Here is a 23980-nt window from a genome sequence, read left to right as displayed (position 1 = left end):
AATCTTTGGCCTTTGACTCACGTGATGTACTTTGCTCTTTGAGAGTAGAGAAAAGGACCCTGACCTACAGTAATTTGTAATTTATATAATAGGTGTTTCCCTTTCTAACACTATCCTGCACTATACCTACTAGCAGTGGGCATTTGAGCTGAGTACAATGTGCAATAAATATACAATAAAATTCTATGCACACGCAAAAGCTTCTTTAAAAGAACATGAAATTGGTAATAGCAAGCCAGAAAAGATGGTTGCGGATTAAACCTACCATATATGGGCACAGCATAATGCAGCTGTGTAATACTAAAGTGTCTATCCATTGGTAGGCCAAATTCTGCCCTCAGAAACCCATGTGGAACCACTGAAGTCGCTTCATGGCAGTATTTGGTGCGTGGCAATAAATACATGTAGACAGGAGTAATTATATATCTTGTTCAGAAGCCTCTGGTATTGGCAGGTGGTAGAGACAAAGTTCTCAACTAGATGGACCATGTCTGTTCTGCAGTGTTCAGAATTACAAGATGGAATTATATAAATATTCTCTTGAAGTGTATTGCACATGATTTCACTTGATTTTGGGAGAGGGTGGATGTATCTCTCTTTCACTGCAAGACTTTTCCATCTATAAATAATGTCTTATTTCTCAAACCAGTAACATAAGACCCTTGACCTAAACCATAAAATCATCACCTGTGTCATTAACCAGTCTACATTTCCACCTAGTTAATCCATTGCTTTTCCCATTGCAGATTGCCTTTGCCAAGAGGTCATATCACCAACTCTCTTTGCGGGATGGTCCCAGTTTTTCCCAAAATTGCCTCTGCTATGCGATAGCATCCCCTCACTGTAAATACGAGCAAGGGCCCCCCGTTCTTGACAGATTGGAGTAAGGACCTGCACAAAGGACATACATTCAAATTCAGATCTCTCACATGGAAGTGGAATGTGCTGAGACTAGATTGCTATGAACAGCCCTGTAGTAGGCAATGTTAAGGTTAAATAATTTGGACATTGCACTGTGTTTGCTTTCAGACTGTATTATGGAGGTTTAAACACAAATATTTAAAAAAACAGTTTTAATTTTATATATTGATAGGTACTGCTTTCAGAACATCCTACCGTTCTGAAACCCAATCTCCCTTTGCATTACAGCGCGTGGCCGAACAACTGTTTTCCTAGACTTTTACTGAGTTGGTGAGTTGAATGGGTCTGAGTGGGTTTGTGGGGGGAGCTCTTTTGTAGGCATTAACCCAATGTAACTTTTTGTATGTTTGTGTGTTTTCTTAAACACATACGTGCTTAGCATTTTAGACACTTGATTTAAATTAAATCTAAATAAATACATGTGTATGTCATAATGCGTGAAAAGCAATGTAGCATATGTTTTTACAAGTTTTAAAACCTGTGATTACAATTTTATTTTACAAAAGTGAATATATTTTTTGTTAGACTAGTTCAGAAAAGAGCCTGAACATGTCAAATCTCTTGTACAATGCAATTTACAGATGCAGCACCTGATTGATGAAGCATTGTGGTTTCCTGGGAATTTACTGTTATACAACTGAATAATTTTTGTATTGTTTCCTTATCTAGCTAGTAACAGTTACCAAGCAACTTACAAACATACCTTTCCAAGCTGTGTTGAATGGTTTCTTGCACCACAAAACTTTAAAAGTGCTTTCTTCCCAAGTTTGTTCTGGCCAACATCTCTCTTTGCCTCTGTGGGGTCTTGTATACATGTGCAACTCCCACTGTACTCAAGTTTTAGGGCTTGTATATATGGGGAAAATTACCAGCATACCTATGCAGGTGTAAGTATACTGGCATTGCTATGCTGGTAAAACTCCCCGTGCGGGCATTCTTATCTCATTGAAGTCAATGGGAGTTTTTTCAAATGATTCAATTGAGAATTTAATTTGATCTTCAACAAGCATTGCCTCTGAGAGTAAGGGCCTGTCTACTCAGGGAAAATTACCAGCATAGCTATACTGGTAAAACTTCCCCTGTGGACACTCTTATCCCAGAATAAGAGTGCTTTTTTTCTGATTTAACTTAGGGCACTTTCAAAGTGGTGATGTTTGTTGAAGGTCAGATTCTTTTCCCAGTTGAGTCACTTGACAAAACTCTCGTTGACTTCAGTGGGTGAAGAATAGAACTGGCACTATATATAACAGAATCCACACAACTGGTGACCTGATAAGTGGCATGACTGCCCTAGTAGGGAATATACTAGGGAGCAAATTCAGTGATTCCAAACCAGAGATCTGATGGGGTGACAGCTCATGACCACAGGCCAATTAAATGACAATGTCAAATGTGAGATAATAGCAAATTTTGTGTGGGATGGAGGATAATGTGTTAAAAGGGGAATGCAGTTTGTAATGAGGGATAGTTAGGCAATATAAATGCTGGGATATTATTCTCATATGCTTCAGTCTTGTACATTTCATACCTCAGCCCAGAAAGAGTACAGATACCTGTCAAATCTGAAAGCAAATATTCCAGCGATACTCACCAAGACTGTTACAAACTGAGATGCTTAATCATTTTAGACTTTGAAAATTTAATTAATGGGCATTGTGTTTAATTGCTTTTGGTGCCTCAGCTTTGTTTTCTTTGCGATTACCTGCTGAATGTGTACAATACTTTATAGATTTTTTTAATATTTCTATTGTGATGACAGAAAGCTCAGCAGTGACACTTGCTGGCTAGGAATTAGATATCTGATTTTCAGTAGGTCTCCCAGATGTATTGAGCAGATAGTAAGCGAGAAGATGTTGGGGTTCATTAAACTTATCTTCTTCCTTAATAAGGATAAGAGGCAGAGACATTCCTAATAGCTTTCAGCCTCGCTCTGTAATCCTTATCGCAAATCACTGTTTCACTAGCTGTCCAATCCTGTACTTACACAGGCAAAACTCTTGTTGAAATCAATCAGAAGTTTGCGTGGCTGGGAAGTAGCCCACCAGAAGTTAGAGTAGGGAATGTGTCTCTATAGCAGGGGTCGGCAACCTTTCAGAAGTGGTGTGCTGAGTCTGTATTTATTCACTCTAATTTAAGGTTTTGCATGCCAGTCATACATTTAACGTTTTTAGAAGGTCTCTTTCTATAAGTCTATAATATATAACTAAAGTATTTTGTATGTAAAGTAAATAAGGTTTTTAAAATGTTTAAGAAGCTTCATTTAAAATTAAATTAAAATGCAGAGCCCCCCGGACCGGTGGCTAGGACCCGGGCAGTATGAATGCCACTGAAAATCAGCTCGTGAGCTGCCTTTGGCACACGTGCCATAGGTTGCCTACCCCTGCTCTATAGTCAGGGAAAATGGATTTTTATACTGTATAAGTCAAGTACCAGCATGGAAAGAAAGCAGAGATCCTATTTCTTTATTTTCCATGGCATTTTTTCCAAATTAACAAATTTCACAACTGATGGCAAATGCACTTTAATGCTGGACTATAAAAATGTCCAAAATAGAATAGGTCTCTCTTCTTATTGTTTATACCTTCTTGCTTTTTCTGATGAGTGTTGCTGAACCAACAGTCAGTGTCTGTAAAATACAGAAATATATTACTTGTTTTCCATTTAGACTGTAGGGGGAGCTGTATGTAGCGAACAGCTTTGAAATTGCTGTAGTATGTTTGTAATTCATCTCATATCATCTGAAAATACAGTTACAGCAACTGCATATGGACATGCTGAGTATATTCATACTGAAACAATGGTGTTCCTGTTAGGGAGCCATTTCTGAACACCGAAAATCTAAATAGTCAAATGTTATCTTCAAGTGCAGTGTTGGAGTAACCTCAGTCACAAATATGTTTCCTATACTAGAAACCCACTGCCCCAGATAAGTACTGTTGATTTGGTTCTTTGCAGATTTATTGTAAAGAAAGTAGGCTGGGATTTTAAAAGGAAACTGGGCATTTAAAATCCCTAGGCAGTTCTGAAAACCTTAGCTGTAATTCTTATAACTGTGATCCCACCAACTGGAATACATCTTAAAAGTCTGGCAAGTGGAAGTTTAATTCCCTGGGAGAAGGGTTCTGTGCCAGTAGGGAACAGTTCAGGATACATTAGAAGTGCCTAGGATTTGTAAATGAAACAGGTGAAACTGTAAATTAACATGGCTTGATTCAGTTTTCATTCTCTGCTCAAGAGCATCCCAGCTGTACAACCCTGTGAAAAATCTTGCAAAGAGCCTGCCCACATGATGGTCAAAAGCTAACACTAAACCCGACTGCCTAAAATGGAATGATAATGGAAATGAATTTGTCTCAATGTATCCTGGGAAGTGATAAATAGCAACTTTCAGTGATAGAAATGCACAGAGTGAAACTGTGACAGCCACAGACATTGTCCATGTGTAGGAGATTCAATTAAGTCAATAAGTAACAATGCATCACCCTGGCTGTACTAAATGGTGACTAATGTCATTTCTTGTTTGTTGCAATCACCATTGGATTATAAAGTTACATATTCTTTCATTAATGTAGTGATATAATCCATGCTCACAGTAGTAATTCCTGTGCTCAACACCAGGACTTTTTAAAGTGAAGGTGTCAATTTATAAACTGACAGGCATAGGAAATGTTTCCCCATTATGTTTTTCTATTGCACCTTTATTTACCAATCACTTACCTCCACCATTTCATTTCCTTTAATTTCCTGTTCATGGGAGAATGTTTCTGATTTGCACACAAGCTTCCCACCTATCATGTTAACCGTGCACTGTGAACACAGATTTTTAAAACATAAGTATTTATAGTAGCCCAGCAAGTACATTTCTGGTAGGCAATTTAGGCCCAAAGGTAGAAACTGGGAAATTCAGTTAGAATGGTAGTTAGATACACAGATAAGAAAGAATGGAAGTGCAGATACTGATATTCATTAATCTCATGCTAACTTCAGATTGACAGGAGTAATGAACATCTTGTTTAGCATTCAATGAAAACTTCTCTGTTGAAACAATACCAATATGTGTATAAATGCTACTTCTTGGTGTACAGGAAATACAGATATATTAGAAAGACTTTACAGTTATTGGTATTGTATGTAAAGTTAACTGGCAGTTGAAATATGCAAAAATCGGAGTAAAATTTGTCCTACGAAATGAAGGACTATACAATGGGTTTTGCTACACTGGATCCAACTGTTGGTCCATGTAGGATGTTATCCTGGCAGTGGTGGCTGAGGATCTCAAACTTTTTATTTTTAAATAAATAGTGTGGACCACATCTTAACAAAAAGATTGTCTCAAACTGCCTTTATTTCTATCCATAAACATATGACCCAACTCCCCTGCCACAACTGGTAGCTATAGCAATATCCTACATGAAAAAATAGTAAGAACATATTCAATGTGTCTTATCTTTTTAATGTGCTTTATCAGCTAGAAACTACATGGAAAGTTAGCACCATAGGAACAGTCAGCTCTATTCAGACCACCAGATGTGCTCCACACACAACTATTTGGGAATCACTGTTTCAGGGGAAAGTGAAAAACTCCATAATGCATATAGAGCCAATTATTCATGTACATGGGGAATAAAATTCCTTCCTGATCCCTGGGTTGATCAACTTATGCACTGAAGCAGCAGATTTGATTACCCTAAGAGATGTTACCTTATACCTGAGCATTTTAATGAGCTGTTGTGTGACAAGAGCTGAATTAGTACAAAGCATTCATTTTTTCTTAGAGGTTAATGGGGGTTTCTTCAAACTGTGCTTTGTAGCAACCATTTCTCCAGCTGAAAGTGTCTGGAAGCAGCTCCTTCTGAAGCTAGAGGAGTTTGCTCCTCTACAGTTGTTTAATGTGTTGCCTCCACAACTTTCTTGGGACCTGCTAACATGAGAGTTTGTGACACAAACTTAGATTCCCTGTGTCACTAATCACAAAGCCAGCTAGACAAACAGTCTTTCTGGCTCCTTCACTTATGTAACCTGCATGCTCGTGTTAAAGCTTTTAAGTTTTACTTAATTTCTTACTCATCAATAGAAACAAAGATCCTATCAGAAGCAATTCAAGTTTCCTAAAGGGAAAGAAATTCCACTTGCAAAATGACATTGAAATACTAGCGAGGGAGCAGTTATTGTTCTTGAAATATATTACCTTTAGTTTTTTGCCATCCATAGTAGTGATGTCAGCCTCTTTCCCCAGAGTAAATGAATTTGTTACAGACTGCTTAGGTGTTTTTGATGTCACAACAAAGTTGTTTCCATTTTGTTGTATTTCAATAACAGGCTTAATGTCTTTGGCAACTTTGATGAGGTCATCTGCCAATGCTGCAGAAAAGGGAAAAGTGGAATTTTAACTTCTCTATTATGCAGAGGGAAGTACGGGGTTTGTATGCTATGCAAATAAAATACTTTGATTCAATGAAGTGACAAGGTTGACACAAATCAACAACAGAAAAGGAAGTCAAAGTTAGATTACCCAGTTCTCTATGGACATACAATTTCATTGATGGGACACTTGATTTTAGATTCCTTTTGTTATAATCTTGGAGATACAATAAATTAATTTCTCTTTTAAAATTGTGTGCATACTTTACCACTGGTGAAAGGCTGACCAGCTTTTCTATGTTTTTTTCTTATATCACTGTAATGTCTGAGCACCTTTAGTACTGCACTAAGTGACATGAATAGCATTACATAAGGTTCATTTTCTTTCTCATCCTCCCCCAGGACACACTGAAGTCCCCTGCGTAGCCACAGGGCAGCAACAGTGCAAGTGTCCCCAGGCTGCCTCATCAATAGGCTTCAATACTGACCTGAAAGGATCAGCTTTGGGGCTGAGGGCGTAGTTCAGGCAACATGCTCTTTGAGAAGGGATTTTCACTGAGTGAGGCATTCCACTCTATTTAATTTGATTGTTTTGCTGCAAGTGACGAAGCAAACTATGGTGGTGTTTTTTAGTAACCTGGACACCTCTGAGAGGTGGTAGCTAGAGACCATTAAACTCATTTCATGTAGGCTAACAGCCAGCCATTAGGTAACCAGTGATTACAGTCAGAGGCTCTATGTGAACTGGTAACAGAGCTGAGAGGCCCTATATCCCATTACCAATGCCCTACTAGTTAACCTTATAAACTGAAACAGGTCAACTGATAGGAAAGGTATTTCAATAGAAGCCTTGCATGAGAAGACCAGTCTTGTGGTTAAGGCTGAGTCGGTCTGGGTTTTATCCCTGGGTTTTCCTACAGATTTTTATATGACTTTTGGGCAAGTATCTTCACTTCACATCATATCTAAAATGGGAATAGTAACACTTACCTACCTACCTCATGGAACGTGGTTTGTGAAAAACACTTTCAATATTCCCTGATGAAAGGTTCCTTAAATACAAAGTGTTGTTATATTTCACAAACCCTGCAAGTTGTAGGGGGCGGGGGGAAGACACTTACCGAGGGCTTTCAGAAATTCTTCATAGTTCTCTTGAGAATAGACCTGCCAGGTTCCATTGAATGCCATTATGGATGGTGCAGTACAGTATGGCAGTGATGCCAGAAAGAGAATGGAGCAGCCGTCTACTGAATTAAATGCTATTTATACGGAAAGAAATGTGCCCTGTCTCATGAGATGATCTGCTAATTATTAACAATACAGTATCAATTATTAATCATCTGTTTATTCTTAATAGAAATAACCTCTAGTTCATTGTGGTCTGTGGCTGTCTCTTTACCTTGACTGTCTCTTTCCTAGCAAGTTTATTTCTTCCAAAATAGATTAAACTAAAGTATAAAATGCAGAATAAGAGTAGCAACATGGGGAGCTAATGTGAAATAGCTATTCCAGGCTATTTCCCTGTGTAGGCAAGCCCTTGTCTTCTTGAAAGCCAATGGTACTTAGGTTCCTAAATGCATCAGGGTTTGTGTACTTATAAAATTTGTATCACTTTAAATATACTGGTATAGTTAAAGCAATACAACCTCTCTAGTGTGGATGCAATTATACCAATATAAATTTGCTTATACTGGTATAGCTTATTCCATAAAGGAAGGGGAATAAGCTATACTGGTGTAAGGCACCTTTGTACAGCTATAACCATGTCCATATTAGGAGTTATACTGGTATAACTATATAAATAAAAAGAATCACACCCCAAACTGATACAGTTATACTGGTACATAAACTGTGTAGACCATGCCTAAGTCATTAGTTAAAATTATACTTAGGCTCGTAAGTCACTGAAGCACTTTTGAAAATTTTACCCATTTTCTAAATAAAAGTGTTCAGTTATATAAAACTTTAGAGAACTAGTCGCTGGGTGTGAAATTATATTTCTTATATATTGTAATAAATCCATGGCCAGTGAAGAGCTTCATGGCTCACTATGCTGCATGTGGGTACTTGGAACTTCACCGAAACAGTGACGATAGAACACAGATCAGTCTCTTCCAAAAGAACTGGGCCCTACCATGTGAGGAAAAGAAGAATCTCCTTTAGTGATGATCAGTACAGGGCCTATGACCCACAGCTGATCAGTTCTGATTCCATCTAGTAGATATCAGTGGGGCACATATGCACTAATCAGTTTGTTACAATATTTAAATGTATTTAGTGATGGTCCCATATGTACAGATTTAAAGGGGAAACAAAACATGGAACTGTTGCCTGGGGATTGAAGTGGAAAAATAAATGAGAGTACTTAATTCTTGATTGTTACTCTCCACATTCATAACCTCAGAATTCCTCACTCACAGTGTAATACTCATCCCTCTTTGATCAAGCCTGACTGCTGGCTTCGGAAGGCATTAGGTAAAACTGTATGTGGTTTGCAATAAAATTGCTTAATTCAAATAGTGTTTGTGCCCTAGAGGTGACTGACCTGTCTAAGGCAACATTTCTAGTACTGTACTACAGACTAGGTAGTAGTTTTTAGCTGAATGGGAAAACAATGATGAATTTTTCTTACAAATTTACTTTACGTTGTTGCCAAGTTTTAATTTTTAGAGACAAGCCCAAATTGGGATCAGAGATCCAAATACACCCCAAACTTTGGGACAGTTCAAGTCTGTCTCTAATTCATCACAGTTTTAATCAGTGAGCATGTCACAGGATTAAGAGTTAGGAGATCTGAGTTCTAGTGCTGGCTACTAAACCTCCACTTGGTTTTAAGAGCACACTGCCCTAAACTATATTGTCTTTAATCATTTGAATGTTTTAAAATTAGTTTTAGAGATCCAATTTATGATTTTAAAATATTATATGTTTGTTAATAAGGAATTTTAAAACATTTGAAAAGGATTTGCTTTAGCTGAGCAAGCCATTGATCCAACAGTGTGTTATCCTGTCCCCAGCTCTAGCCAATACTTGATGCTTCACAGGAAGGGGGAATATACAGACTGCACCTTGCCAACAATGCAATGCTGCTCATCAGGCAGCTCATCTGTTTGCAACTGAAAGTTTCAATTTCTGTGAGGAGTTCATGCGCAAACACCAGACTCGAACTTTGGAAAAGTTCACCGACTCAAAGATTTCATTAAATTTTTCATAGTGACCTGTCCTCATGGTCCTCCAGCAGCCAGACCTTGGGAAGCTAAACATTAAACCAGGGGTCGTCAACCTTTCAGAAGTGGTGTGCCAAGTCTTCATTTATTCACTCTAATTTAAGGTTTCGCGTGCCAGTAATACATTTTAACGTTTTTAGACGGTCTCTTTCTCTAAGTCTATAATATATAACTAAACTATTGTTGTATGTAAAGTAAATATGTTTTTTAAAATGTTTAAGAAGCTTCTTTTAAAATTAAATTAAAATGCAGAGCCTCCCTGACCGGTGGCCAGGACCTGGGCAGTGTGAGTGCCACTGAAATTCAGCTCGCGTGCTGCCTTCGGCACACGTGCCATAGGTTGCCTACCCCTGCATTAAAGTAAAGTGCACAACAGTGGTTAGCCTCTGTTGCACTCACAATTAGGCTGTATAAAGGGATTTCTCTCTGTGTGTATATATGTATGTATTAGGAACAGAATTCACATGTACATCAATCCATAGTGTGACAAAGCTCCGACCTTGTCTCAGTGGGTCCCGCACTTCCTGGCGGATTACACTAGCCTCAGAGGCTCACTGTGACCCTCCACATAGCTCTTTTCTCTCTAGACGCAAGGGTCACAGCCTACTGAGCCATTTTCATCATAAGCCAGCAAGAGAGGTAAGGAGAAGTTATCCTCCCTCACGGAGTCTCTGTTGTCTCCCAGTCTCAGTGACTAGTCAGGGGAGGGAGGGGGGAGCCCAGGCCCACCTTCTACTCTGGGCTCCAGCCCAGAGACCCTTATAGTAGCAGCTCTTGGTAGCTGACTTTTTGGAAACAGGACGAGTATGATTCCCTGGGCCACTTCCCCACAGCAGCCCCCACTTCCTCAATATCTACATCACCCTTACCTCAGGGCCTCCTTGCTTGTGCCTGATAAGGTTTGTACTGCTCCGTTTCTCCAGCAGTGTGGCTCCTTTCTACGGCTCCTGGCACACTCACCACCTGACTGAGTGGGAGCCTTTTCACTAGTTTCAGCCAGTCCCTGGTTGGCTTCAGTGTACTGCTTTCTGGAAGGATCTTAATTGGCCCCAGGTGTCTTGATTAACCTGGAGCAACTGCCATTTGGTTACCATGGTAACAGGGATTTGTTTAGCCTGGTGCTAACATACCTGTTTCTCACTATTTTCCTATAGCCATCTGGCCTTGCCCCATCACATATCTCCCCCCGCCCCTCGGCTCAATACCATAGAGTTGGGCAACTTGGGACACCAGGCAGTGTGCTCGTGACAGACCATCAGCGTTGTCGTGGTGGCATCCAGCTCTGTGCCGTATGCGGAACTGGAACGGTTGGAGGGATAAGAACCATCTGGTGACCCTTGCATTCTTTTCCTTATTCCACTGCATCCACTGGAGGGGTGCATGGTCCATCACAAGAGTAAATCGCTGGCCTAAGAGGTAATAACGCAGTGTCTCTCCCTGGCTCATTTGACAGCAAGGCATTCTCTCTCCACTACTGCATATTTCTGTTCTCTTGGGAGCAGCTTGCTGCTTAAGTAGAGGATCGGGCGTTCCTCTTCTCCCACCATTTGCAACAGAACCGCCCCCAACCTCACCTCGGAAGGGTCTGTTTGTAGAATAAATTCCTTGTTAAAGTCTGTGGCTATGAGTACGGGGTCATTACAAAGGGTTGTCCGAAGGTCTGTGAACGCCCCTCTGCTGCGTCAGTCCACTTCACCATGTCTGGACCTCGGGCCTTTACCAGGTCCGTTAGGGGACTTGCCCTAGTGGCAAAATGGAGAATAAAACATCTGTAATAGCCTACCATGCCTAGGAATGCGTGGACCTGCTTCTTTCGGGTTGGCCGGGGCCAGTTTTGAATTGCCTCTAGCTTATTCGTTTGGGGCTTCACTATGCCCCTTCCTACAATATACCCCAGGTACCTAGCCTCTGCTAGCCCTATAGCGCATTTAGCAGGATTAGCGGTGAGGCCAGCCCGTCTTAAGGTACACAGTACTCTGCCTCAACTTTCTCCAATTGGCATATGGATTATGACATCATCTAGGTATACGTAATCCTCTAAGGAGAGAGGATCTGATCCCAAATACTATGTCATGTTATCATAGTTATTAATCATGTTTATTATAGCAGTGCCTAAGGACCTGACACTGTACAAACACCTTTGTAGAAGATGTGTTCTGTTTAAACTAATCTAATTAGTCATATAGGGAAGTTACCTCCAGTTCAGAAAAGTTTGTATTTCTTGCTCTCTCTCTCTCTCCCCCTCACAAACACAAATCTGTTTCCAAACAGTCTTTTCCATGGACACTTCTAGGTATGACTCACTCCTGTATTGTTGTCAAGTTTTACATTTTTTATTTAGCACACACCTTTTAAATACCACATAGAATACAGGATCAACTACAGTATGACAGGCAAACACTGTTCTTGATCAATAGTAACAGATAAAACAGTGGCATGGAAACCATCTTCTGAAAGTGTGGGTAGTTTAGAAACAGTAGCTGTCAAACATTAAAAATTGAACTTTTCCATTTTTGCCTTGATCTTTATTTAAAACAGCATTAAATGTAATGTTACAAGGGTTATTTCATTCCTCTAGATTTCTATTGTCATCCTCTACAAAAATCATCTGTGTTCTCAGAAAAAGCCAGCTGTGCTACTGATTCTTTGGAGTGTTATGTCAAAAAGCATGTGACACAGCATTTTTCAGTTAATTTTTATGGGAGCTGAATTCTAAAAACTGAAGAAGGAAGTGAGTTCTGTACAACTGAGGATTCCTCTGCACAGAAACTAAGCTTTAGTTTGGGGATTGGTGTGTGTGAGAATGTTCAGAATAATTTAGCAGTTGCCTAGACATGTCACTTCATGTGACATGAGAGGTAATTTGTTATTACACATCCTCTGATCTCATTCATATGAAGAGGCAATTACACCATGTGGGATAGGGGGCTTTATTGTATCTCATAAAGGAATATGCTAAAACACATGAGCTAATATTGTTATGTAATTCACATTTATCTAGGTGAAAAGGGGAAAAAATTCCTATGATTTTTTTTCAACCTTCAGCCTTTTGAATAAAGAACCAAAGTCAGCCTCACTGCTCACACCTGGGCTTTAAAATACTGGGCTGGAATAAAAAACTTCCCTACCTTTCTGGTGCAGAAAAGTGTAAATTGCATCCTGTGCCAGCCTAGCTCATACAGCATGTTCACTTCAAAGGAAGGAGTTATGTTAATGCTGTGGTGAATTCCCCTCTGTGTGGCCTCTGCCCATGGAAACTGTTGCATTGAATAGTGCATTTCTCTGTTGTCCTGACCATGCCCCCTCTCCAACAAGCACTGTCCAGTTTTGCACTAGTGAAGAGGAAATAGCAATGAGTTTCCACACTAGAAGCTCTCCTCTGGAAATATTCCTGCCACTGGAACTCTGTCTCTGGGTTTACACTACTCTAATCTAGGCTGAATCTGGCCTGGTCACTGATCAAAACAGTTGTGACCACTTAAACGTGTTCAGATATAGCACCATTTGACAGTTTACAATACGTCACAGTGAAATAACAGCTGTGGAGTTTAAATGTGTTTAAAATCCCACTACATCGTAGCACACACAGCAATTGCACACATGCTCCTCTGCAAAGCCAACAGAGGCTCAAAACCACTGCCTTACTTTTCTCCCACATGGCTTAGCCGTGTAAACGTAAGTGCATCAAGGCCCTGTTTCAGTGAGGTATTTAGGAACATGCCTAACTTTCAGCACACCAGTGGTCCCACTGACATCTAGTTATGCATGTACTTTGAGTACTGTGCTGAATTGGGCCCAAGCAGGGTTACATTTTAATAACAATGCACACATCAACATTCTTCTGCTACAGGATATTCAATAACACTCAGGGGCTTAATACAAAATGATAAGCTTGTATACATGAACCCCTACTGTATCTGATAAATAGTGCTGTTAGCTGAAAAGTGGTACACTATATGAAGCGGTTGTCTAATTCTGTAGGGTTAGAGTGGGATTTTGAATGTTTTCTCCAGATTTCTATAGATGCCTTTAAGAGGGGTATATTGTGATTTCTTATACTGTAAATCACTGTGGAAACCTTTATTTTATACGTAGATAATAAAAAGAGAGATGCTAGTCTGAATTTTAAGGCTGGGATAGTAAAAGGAACCAAGTGTCTAAATCTCTTTGACATTCAATGGGTGTTTGGTGCCTAATGCCTTTAAGCCTCTTGGAAATCCCAACCTGGGTTTCTGAGTGTGTTGGAAATCATTTTTCCCGTAGCTCAATCGGTTCTTCTCCATGCTTGTACACACTGATAGTAACCTGCCCCGTTTCAGAGCCATATTTGTTCTTGACATAGATGCTGTATTTTCCTGTATCGTCACTACAGACTTTCTCAATAGTAATTGTGACAACTATCCCCTTCACGTCCATTTTGTAACGATCTTTAAAAACTACTACCTTCTCGTTCTTGAACCAAGTGATTTCTGGGTAAGGATCACCAGATATGCAGCATGTCAAACACAGGGTCTGTTTTAAAAATATAGTAAATACAGCGTTACAGAGGCAATTCACAGCCAGTGGCTTAAAGTATAATTTGACAAAGAAGGAAAGATAAAAATGGATCTCCAAAAATGCCCACAAGTTTCACTGATCCAGGAACTCATAAGTTCTTATCAGTGCAGACACCCTGGCCTCAGGCAAGCTACTTTCCCACTTTTCTGTCTCAGTTTCCTCATCTGTATAATGGGGATCACACTGCTTATTCACCTACCCCAGAGAGGGACTTGAGAGGATTAACTGATTCATATTTGTTAAGTGCTTTGAAGATGGCAAGCACCATATAAATGCTATGGATTACTATTGTTTGCAGTATTTTTGTAGCCGTGTCGATCCCAAGAGATGAGATTATCTCTCATGTATTATTATTCTTACTAATTATTTGTATTACCTAGGAGACCTACTCATTGACCAGAACCCCATTGTGGTACAAATACAGAACAAAAAGATGGTCCCTGCCCCCAAAGAGCTTTAGGTATAAGACAAGAGACAAGAGGTGGATACAGATGGGAAGTAAAGAAGAAACCGTGAGACGATACTGGTCAGCATGAGAGGCAGTGGTTTGAGAATACAAGTCTATGGGCCTGATTTTGATCCCAGCAATTTTTTTTTACCTAAAACAGATACTGTACTTCTCTTATTCAGGGCATAGGACAGCATGATCTTACAATACCATTTTGCTTGCCAGGAAATGGAAGGCTACATTTTTTAAGCGCACAAATCTTTAGCCATATAGGAAATTGAATCCATGCAGCTGAAATCAATGCTACTCTGTTTGGGGCCATTAGCAATGGAAGTATGTTTAACTGCTTTGAAAATGTTAAGGATCATTACTGTGACCATAAAATAGAAGGCTGTTTTAGTTTGTAGGCTATGAAAAAGTTATTCATTATGATACAGGACAGGAGTCCCTCAAATGTAGGATCTAGTTGAGTTGAGAAGTATATCAGAGGTGGCAGAACTAGGTTCTTGAGGGGGCTGGCAAGATTTATATTATTAGTGAACAAATCTACCAAAGCAAAACCTAAATGAGGTTGTTAAAATTACAAATTATCATGGCTATTCAGGCTGTTAAGCTGGGCAGGTTCATCTAGGTGTAGGGGTCTTACACACCAGAATAATGTGAATGGAGAGAATGACTGCTCCACATTTTTATTTATTTAGTGCATGCCAATGGTGTGTCTGACACTGTACAAACACACCAACTGCAACCTGTGTACAGCTCCTGCAGGGGTGTAGGTTTCCCTGCAGGGAGGCATCTTTGTTTAGAAGTCACAGCATCACAATGAGATAGAATTACTTTCTCCAGCCTGCAGCTTTAAACAAAGGGCGGTTATGGTTCAAATTTAATTACTCTTCCTTGCAGGTTCCATTGGCACAGCTGTGGTTATATGAAGTACAGGTGGCTTATATTAATCGCTTTCAAAACCTCGGTTATACATGTCTAAACAGAATTGAGGCATTTTAAGTGACCTCAGAAGCAGCTAAGTTTTTTGATGGGGCTGGCCAGTTGGTGAGATTTAGACATTATGGGCTTCTTTCTTCTGCCACTTTCACCAGGGTAAATCAGGAATAACTCCATTGAAGTAAATGGGACTGATTCTCATTTGTGCTAAGGCCCCTTTATACCACTCTGGCAGTGTAAAGGGACCTTAAAGTGGGCATAAATTACATTTACAGTCATTCTAAAGCCTCTTTACTCAGCCACAGTGCCCTTAGAGTATAGGAGAATCCAGCCCAATAGATTATAAAACTAGTATGACAGAAGGATCAAGACCCATATATAAAGTTGTTAGCCTAAAGCAGGGGTTGGGAAGGGAGACTAGGGGCATGTGAAACAGCTACAATAGACTGTTTTCAGCACCTGAAAACTAGGATGTGGTGTCTAAGGAGAGCAGTTGAGTAAGGATAGAGCTGTTCATGTAACTTTTTCTATGGTTAGCATTAAAACTATTCTTGCACTTCACAAGTGCACAAAAACGGAACCTTGAGGCCTTGCTAGATTTGTGGATTTCAAAGGGAACTCCTGCCCCACCCCCAACAATTTTCTCCTACAGAGAAGGTGTGTGTGTGTGTCTGGAAGGACCACCCACCATCATATTGCTCAGTGATGTTAGCAACGGGTATCACATCAGGCCTCTGACAACTGCAATGGCCATCCCTTATATGGGGACACAAGGTAGGGGAAAGCTGCTTATATGCTCTTCCTGCCAGCCATCCTTGCGCATCTGTGCAACCTGGCCATGATAGGTATACAGTTACTTAGTATTACCTTATCCTCCATGATGGTGGCAACATCTGGCAGACCTTGAACAACTCTGGCACGATCTGGGAAGAAACAAATGTGACTGTTCAGCTTTACATACCAGTATGGCTCTTTGATCTGTATGACAGAACCAAGGAGAATGTGCAACATTTGTTTACTTACTCTTTTCTGCTATCACTGCTTCCCTGAAAGTAAGAAAAAGAAAATTAAAGAGAAATGTAGTATTTTTTATTTATTAAATTTGTACCCTGGATGTTTTTAATAGGAACTTGTTCCCTAATTTTTATAGAGAACTTCACTTCCAAAGTGAAAGCAAAGATATGCATTAAGGTGAGATATTGGAACAGGGAAAATGTCTGAAATTTTCAGGGATTCTCTAGGTTTCATCTGGGGGGCATAATGAAGGGGTTTTTGGCCAGTTTCTGGAACTAGAGAGACATGTAGAAAACAATTTTTTTAAATTCTTGATAAACTTCATAGTAGCCAGTGGATAATGCAGCTCCTCTAATGTTTGCTTAAGGCTTGATCTCACAAGTGCTCCACCCATGAAGGATCAGAGGTCCTTTCTGATTCACTAGTCACTATAAGAAACAGCTGATGTTGGAGTTTCAGGTTCATGTCTAGGAAAACGTCTTCTTTAAAAGTGAATTTAGTTTTGAAAACTGTCCCAGAGTGACAGTCTCGAAAGCCAAAGCCCTCTGTGTATCTACAGAAGAGTTACCTCACAGGGACCAGGAAATGCAGGCTTCCTCCTGAGATCCCATCATCATGCCTCAAACCTGATCTGGAAGGGTCACTCCTATATGTGAGAGGGAACACCATTTCCATGCTTCTCAGACTTAGGAGTGGCCATGATTCTGCCATGCCTTTTCTGCTGACCCAACATTTTTTCCATGGTTCACACTGCCAATCCCTGTGGAGCCATCCCTGCTGTAGCTGCTGGCCCTTATGCCTCTCCTGCACCAGTGCCATGCTCAGCCCCCACCTTCCAGCCTGGCCTGCCCTGGTGTAGTGTCACTCCCCATCCCTGAGAGGGGACATGGCCTGCTGGAAGTGGTTGAGGTTGGGCAGGCCCCTTGAGGGAGCCCTGGTGCAGGAGCTGGCCCCACAGCAATGTTGCAGAGAAGCAGTGCTGAGTGATCCACTGCCTACTTAGTTTTAGCCCCGTGGCCCCTCCATTGTGATGGAGGGGCTGTGGGGCCAAACCTGAGCAGCCCTGCAACTCCTGTGCGCCAGGCTGCAATCCCACCCCCTCCTCACAACAGAGGACTGGTGGGACCAAACCTGAGTGGGGAGTGGACAGCCAGTGCTGCTCCTCCTCACCACTGCCAATGATATGTACTGTGTATAATGGGGGTACGGCTGTGGGCGCCACTAGTGTACTGTGCCTTTTGCTATAGGGGCCCCAGTCCATCAGGGTCTAGACTGCATCCACCAACTCACATCACATCAGGTCCACTGCAAAGCTGTTAGATGGTAGTGAGAGTTAGTGGATAGCAAGCAGAGCAGCCTCTAAATTAGGGTTCTAGCGGAAGAAGATACTGTACTATTACCAACACCCTGAGCCATTCATCCCTCTGTGGGATCCATTTCCTAGATGTTGCAAACAGGCCCTGATTCTGAAATTGGATCCATGCTGGCAAATCCTTACCCCTAAATAGGGCCTTAGTGATATCAGTGGGGCTCTGCATTGGCATAAGGGTCTGTGTGTATGGATTTGATTTACAGCAGTGAGGGCAAACAGGATCCTAAAATGCTATTTTCTATTTATTGGACAATATTTATTGTACAATTGACTTACGTTGGTTAAAGTAAAGAAGGATATTATCTAAACGCATATGGACCTTCTCTCCCTTGATACTAATTAATTTTAATTTGCCTTATTTTCCAAAGCCATGGTTTACTTATACCTTGCCCAGACATTCTCCTCCCTGCAAATATGAGCTTTGCATAATTTCCTGCATTTAGCAATTTTCACATTACCAAGGCTCTTTGTAAAGAGAAATCTGCCAGGACTGGATCTCCATGGTGGGATGTGCAAGGTGGAGGTTAAGCCAAGCTGCAGAGTCTCATTTATTAACAAAAATAAACCAGGTGGTTCAGCTTTAAATGTAAACATTTAGTTCAGTTTCAAATGTGAAAGTATTTGAGAAGAAACTCACTTTAGCCTTAGGTGTTCGGCCATTGCTTCTTCGAAAGCTGCAAGGAATAAAGGAGATTTTAAGAAGAAAGTGCAGTTTGCAGTTTGTTATTTCATAGATTTAACCTAATGTGTGATAAAAGGAACATGTAGAGTCACACATAGAACAGTATTTATAGCTGCCTCAAGAAAACATGTTATCTATTTATGTGCTGCTAAAACATCAAGGCCCTGATGCTCCCTTCCCACAGGGAAGGGCAAAGTAATCTTAACAACTCTCAGAGTAGCAGCCGTGTTAGTCTGTATCCGCGAAAAGAACAGGAGTACTTGTGGCACCTTAGAGACTAACAAATTTATTTGAGCATAAGCTTTTGTGGGCTACAGCCCTGTAGTCCACGAAAGCTTATGCTCAAATAAATTTGTTAGTCTCTAAGGTGCCACAAGTACTACTGTTCTTAACAATTCTGAGAGGTCCCAGTGGCAGAGTGAGAGTTACATTCTCTCCTCCAAGAGAGGGGCAGGGATGCTTCCTGAAAACCCCATGGGTCTGTGGGGGAAGCAAATCAATTTTGGGTCATTTCTCAGGACAGCCCTATTCTCTGGGAGCTACCTCTCCCATGGCAGTAATGATCCCTAAGGAGAGTTGGAGTCTTCCTGCCATTAGCTACTCTGCCCATAATATATGGAGATATACCTATCTCAGAGAACTGGAAGGGACCCTGAAAGGTCATTGAGTCCAGCCCCCTGCCTTCACTAGGCAGGACTAAGTACTGATTTTGCCTCAGATCCCTAAGTGGCCCCCTCAAGGGTTGAGCTCACAACCCTGGGTTTAGCAGGCCAATGCTCAAACCACTGAGCTATCCCTCCCCTCATACTGCACACCACCCTCCTCTGTGCACTTCCCCCTACTCCCCCTCCTAATTCACAGCATACTATCCCCCTGGCACTTCACAGAGCTCCCCCTCTGCTGTGCTCCCCATCTCAGAGTGAGGGAGGGGTGCCTGAAGGCCCAAGTGAGGGGGAAATCTCAGAAAGTAGCAGGTGTTTAGCTCTTCCCTAAGACAGAAATGTTCTGCTCCAGTTCACCTTTTCCAGACAAGTCAGTTGACAGTCTGTGAGAATCTTTCCCATCAAATATTTCCAGGGTATATTTTCCCTTATCCGAATCCGTGGGATTCAGTATGTGTAGCCAGATCTGGTCCATTGTACTTCCGCTTTTCAACCTCTCGCCACTTTCTAGTCGCTTCTCCCTAAGGAAACAAATTATATCATTTTAACAACATTGAAGTAAAATTGCACAAGTGCTGAGATTAAACTGACTTTTTAGGATCTATTGGTTAGAACAAGAGACTGGGAGCTAGGACTCTGAGGTTCTATTTCTGAGGGCCATAGACTCACTGTGGGCAAGACTCTTAGGGCTGGATTATGAAAGGTATTTAGGCAACTAAACATGCAGAAAGGCACCTAGTGGGATTTTCAAAAGCCCCTGGGTGCCTAAGCCTAAATACCGTTGAAAATTTGGCCCTTCACCTCTAAATTTTGCCTTGCTGGAAAATGGGTCTATTCTGCAAGGGTGTTGTGAGGCCAAATTAACTAATGTTGGGAAAGAACTTTGATATGCTCAAATAAAAGGGTGTATAAATGTGAAGCAGGAGTGGCATTCAGTTCTTCAGAATGGAGTGAGGCAGTAGTGCAGAGAAGAATAAAACAGCACAGACGAAGTACTTAAAAAAATACATCCTCTAATGTCTGTAGCTGAGCTGTCATTTGATAGTATCATTATCATACCAGTGAAATCGTCACCCAGGGGTACTTGTGCAGCAGAAAATAAACAGAACATGATTGGTAACTGACGAGTTCCCACACGCGATTCAGTGTAAAGAGACAGTTGAACTTAAAACCCCTTATCCCCCCGTCCTGCAGTCCTCATTCAGACGAATCCCCCATTGTCTTCAAGGAGTGCAGGTTTGGGCACAAGGGCCCCAATCCTCAAAGGTATTTAGGCCCCTAACTCCCATTGATTTCAGTGGATGTTAGGAGCCTACATACTTGGAGGATTTCAGCCAATGCACTTTAATTCCATGGCAGATAATACAGACTGTCAATATGTTATGAGCCTTGCTAGCATATTTGAAGTACATACTTGTGATACCAGGTTGTTTTCATGTAGTCTGTGTAGTACTTCACCTCACTGTAGATTCTGATGCCTTCTGCAGTTGGCTGGACTTTCAGAGGTTTAGCAGAAAGGGCTAAGAAGAGAATTCAAAGACTGGAATTTCACTGGGTGACCAGCCTTGGTTTTATATATATATATATATATATATATATATATATATTTTAAAGAACCTAATGTTTCACCCAATTTGAAGAACATGGGCAGCTGAAAGCGACAGCATTCCAGCATATGAAGGCTCTACGTCTTCCACCCAGCAGAAATGTGCATACTTCCCTGGAGGCCTGGATCCTATGTATAGAAGGTCTCATAGACACATTAGGGCCTTCTCTCAAATTCACCTTCCATTGTTCTAATATTGGGGCAGCCACCAATGATGGGGGTAGAGTAACATTTTTATCACCACGTCATTTAGGCCTGCTCTGTGCCAGGTTTAACTATGCTTTCTGAACGGGATTTGTTCTGGTCTACACATGCTGTTAAAGTGCGTTCAGCACTAGGCTAGCTGCACCCGTTGTCAGCAATGGGCACATTCCCTACTATAGACAGGGCTAGAGAGACTTAGGTCTCAGCTCACTTTGATGTTAGAATGTGACAAATGCAGGTGTCTGGGCAGAAATAACAGATCATAGCAACAGTTAAAGAGATAACATTTCCTGCCCTTCAGGGAGGATCAGGTTTCTAAGGTGAAAGACAGGAGTAGAATATATTTAACTCCTCTCTCTCCCACTGCAGCAGCCCTGCCTTCAGCTCACTTCTCTTCCCTTTCCTCTCATTTCCAGCTGTTTACTGACTGTTCTCCCCACACTTCAATTCCCCAAATCCCCCTAAACCCACAGCAGGGTCTAAATGCTTCCTGTTCCCCATTCACTTTACTTTCCCCATTGGCTACATAGAGGAGTTTTACTTCATAGAGAAAGGAGTGGCTTCTTGATCTGAACAAAGGACAATCCCAGCCCTGAGACCAACTTTCTTCCACCATAGGCAAATCACTTTGCCGCCCTCTGCCTCAGTTTCCCCATCTGTACAATAGGGATAATAGTTACATATCTCTGCTAAGTATTATTTTTACACTATGAAGCAGATGAGAAACGGACTTACCACTAATCCTGCAGAGCTCCTTGAGAATGTCTTCAAACCCTACACACACAGGAAGAAACTTCAGTCAGCCATAAATACATTCACTAGCAATTTGCATCTGATTCACCAACAGACTCTTCATATCATAAAAACCTACAGTGTATGGTAGTTATTTTGTTGTGTTTTCCTATTGGTAGCTTTCACTGGATATAAAGTTTTTGCAATTGACTCATTTATTTCTACATATTGGACATATCTTTCTTTATTCAGATGCTGTCAGCTTCCTTAACATTCAGCATACACAGTGATGTATCTCACATGGGATACAAATTCACTTATCAGGGTTAAACGATAGATGCCAAATGACATTGCAAGTTTAAAGCCTGGGAAAAAGAGTCTCCTGATTCTTGCTGAGTTTAAATGCTTAGAACACCTTTGAGTTTCACCCCTTCTGTCCCCGCTGCTCGAGAGGTTTTATAGCGTGGTCATTGTTTGAAAAAATGACTGTATGGAAGACACTGGGAAGATTGTCAATATTTACACCCTCTCTAACTTCCAGAAGAATTCACAGCACTGCAAATTAAAACGGGTTGAAAGTTAAAGTGTCCTTTTTGCATCTGACATCACTGGTACTAAAGATTCTGCAATCAGAACTCAGTTTTGTTGAGGCTGCACAATGGAAAACAGTACCCATTTTGCTCTTCCCTCACTTTTGGGGATCTGCAGAGTTAGCAGGAGTTAAAACTTGTGTATGTCAGTCATTAAATGAGATATGACAGAGACACATGCAGGGAGTAGCCATGGGATCTGATCCATTGACTTCAGCAGGTTTTGGATCAGGACCATAATGAGTAAAAAGGGACTGTTTGTACCTGGTACATTTTCTGATCCTAATCCCACTTTTAAATACTTCTTAGGTCTGGTCTACACTATGGGGGGCGGGGTTGAACTAAGGTACGCGACTTCAGCTACGCGAATAGCGTAGCTGAAGTCAAACTACCTTAGTTCGACTTACTTACCCGTCCAGACGTGGCGGGGTCGAACTCCGCGGCTCCAAGGTTGACTCCGCCACCGCCGTTCGCGGTGGTGGAGTTCCGGAGTCGACCGGAGCACGTGGGGAGTTCGAACTATTGCGTCTTGATTAGACGCGATAGTTCGAACTCCGAGAAGTCGAACTCACCGCGTCGACCCGCGCGGTAAGTATAGACCTACCCTGAGTCTTGAAATGTACAATATACATATATAAGGTATAACAGCCTTCTATACCAGAGAAGAGAAAAGAGTCAAAAACTTTCAAAGTCCACTAGACATCTCATAATATAGACCTGATTACACTGGGAAGCATTTATATATTAAAATGATGAGTACTATAGAAAACACTTAAAATAGGTAAAAAGTGTAATTTTAAAGCCGCATTGAAAGCCTGATCACATATATATAAAAGTGTAACATATTGCCTATTAGTATGAAATCATCCTACCTTCCTTACTGAGATCAAGTTCAGTAATGTCTTCTCCTCGGTCATCAGAAACGACCGCTTTGTATATTCCTTTATCCTCTTTGGTAAGCTGGCAAAATATTTTAAAATGGAAATTTCACAGATCACTAAAGTATGGGACAGTTTTGGGCTGGTGAGATCAGAGCTCTGTTTGTAATGTACTGGTGAATTTCCCCCTGTCATTTGGGTGAATTTGGTGAGTTAACAACAATATTGACTAGAATGAAAGCAGCCCCTTGCAAGCTTCCCTTATACAGCTATACTGATACACATCAATCTCAACCTGCAGGAGCGATGTGTATTGATGGTCCCGGGTCTCATCTGAGCAGAGATTGCCACTCACACTGATGTATATACTGTTTTTTGATACAGTGATTGCTGATTTGAAATTAAATTGAAAAACTGAGACCAAGCAGTATTTAAACTAACTCTGAACAGACAAAACTCTAGTTCATTAACTCTACCACAGAGCCCCCTTCATTTACCTGTGGATGCTCTGTGGGTCAAGGATTAATTGATTTTTAATGGCAAAAGGACCATTACATCAGCTAGAGTGAGCTCCTGGAGATCACAGGCCATATAATTTCATCCAGTTACTCCTGTATTGAGTCCAATAACTTGTGTTTGACCAAAGCCTCTCACAGAAAAGCATCCAGTCTTGATCTGAAGACTTCAAGAGAAGGAGAATCCACCACTTTTCTTGCGAGTTTGTTCCAATGGTTAATCATTCTCACTGTTAAAAATATGGGCCTTATTTCTAATTTGAATTTCT

The 23980-nt window shown here is 41.0% G+C and overlaps 3 protein-coding genes across 3 annotated transcripts in view; 1 reads left to right on the top strand and 2 right to left on the bottom strand.

Annotated features, from left to right (window-relative positions):
• Positions 1-23980, top strand: part of GRHL3 (grainyhead like transcription factor 3) — a 211551-nt gene that overhangs the window by 1521 nt on the left and 186050 nt on the right. Inside the window, exon 2 of the mRNA XM_044997785.1 lies at positions 1150-1191. The gene's annotated coding sequence lies outside the window, so the exon portion shown is untranslated. The remainder of the gene's footprint in view (positions 1-1149; positions 1192-23980) is intronic.
• On the bottom strand, positions 3363-7541 carry LOC123355387 (fatty acid-binding protein, liver-like). The gene is made up of 4 exons (XM_044997802.1): positions 7404-7541; positions 6110-6282; positions 4639-4728; positions 3363-3547 (listed from the first exon to the last, which is right to left on the bottom strand). Exons 1-4 carry the CDS (start codon positions 7468-7470, stop codon positions 3497-3499), a joined length of 381 nt encoding a protein of 126 aa, XP_044853737.1. The 5' UTR covers positions 7471-7541; the 3' UTR covers positions 3363-3496.
• Positions 12699-23980, bottom strand: part of MYOM3 (myomesin 3) — a 56665-nt gene continuing 45383 nt past the window's right edge. The window contains exons 29-36 of the mRNA XM_044997779.1: positions 23191-23278; positions 21732-21770; positions 20601-20706; positions 19544-19707; positions 18480-18516; positions 16480-16502; positions 16324-16379; positions 12699-14021 (exon numbers count right to left, since the gene is read on the bottom strand). Of these exons, the coding sequence (XP_044853714.1) occupies positions 13758-14021; positions 16324-16379; positions 16480-16502; positions 18480-18516; positions 19544-19707; positions 20601-20706; positions 21732-21770; positions 23191-23278 (777 nt within the window). The 3' untranslated portion in view covers positions 12699-13757. The remainder of the gene's footprint in view (positions 14022-16323; positions 16380-16479; positions 16503-18479; positions 18517-19543; positions 19708-20600; positions 20707-21731; positions 21771-23190; positions 23279-23980) is intronic.

The sequence above is a fragment of the Mauremys mutica genome, chromosome 23 (assembly GCF_020497125.1).
Source record: "Mauremys mutica isolate MM-2020 ecotype Southern chromosome 23, ASM2049712v1, whole genome shotgun sequence".
NCBI classification, from domain to species: Eukaryota; Metazoa; Chordata; order Testudines; family Geoemydidae; genus Mauremys; species Mauremys mutica.
Note: the sequence above shows the minus strand (reverse complement) of the source record. Positions and strands in the feature narration are given on the sequence as shown.

Excerpts from the sequence above, each read along its gene's own strand:
- LOC123355387 (XM_044997802.1), bottom strand. The coding sequence starts at position 7,470 with ATGGCATTCAATGGAACCTGGCAGGTCTATTCTCAAGAGAACTATGAA. Across the intron at positions 6,283-7,403 it reads AGAATTTCTGAAAGCCCTCG|CATTGGCAGATGACCTCATC; the intron begins GTAAGTGTCTTC and ends CCTTTTCTGCAG. Across the intron at positions 3,548-4,638 it reads AAGGAAATGAAATGGTGGAG|ACACTGACTGTTGGTTCAGC; the intron begins GTAAGTGATTGG and ends TGTATTTTACAG.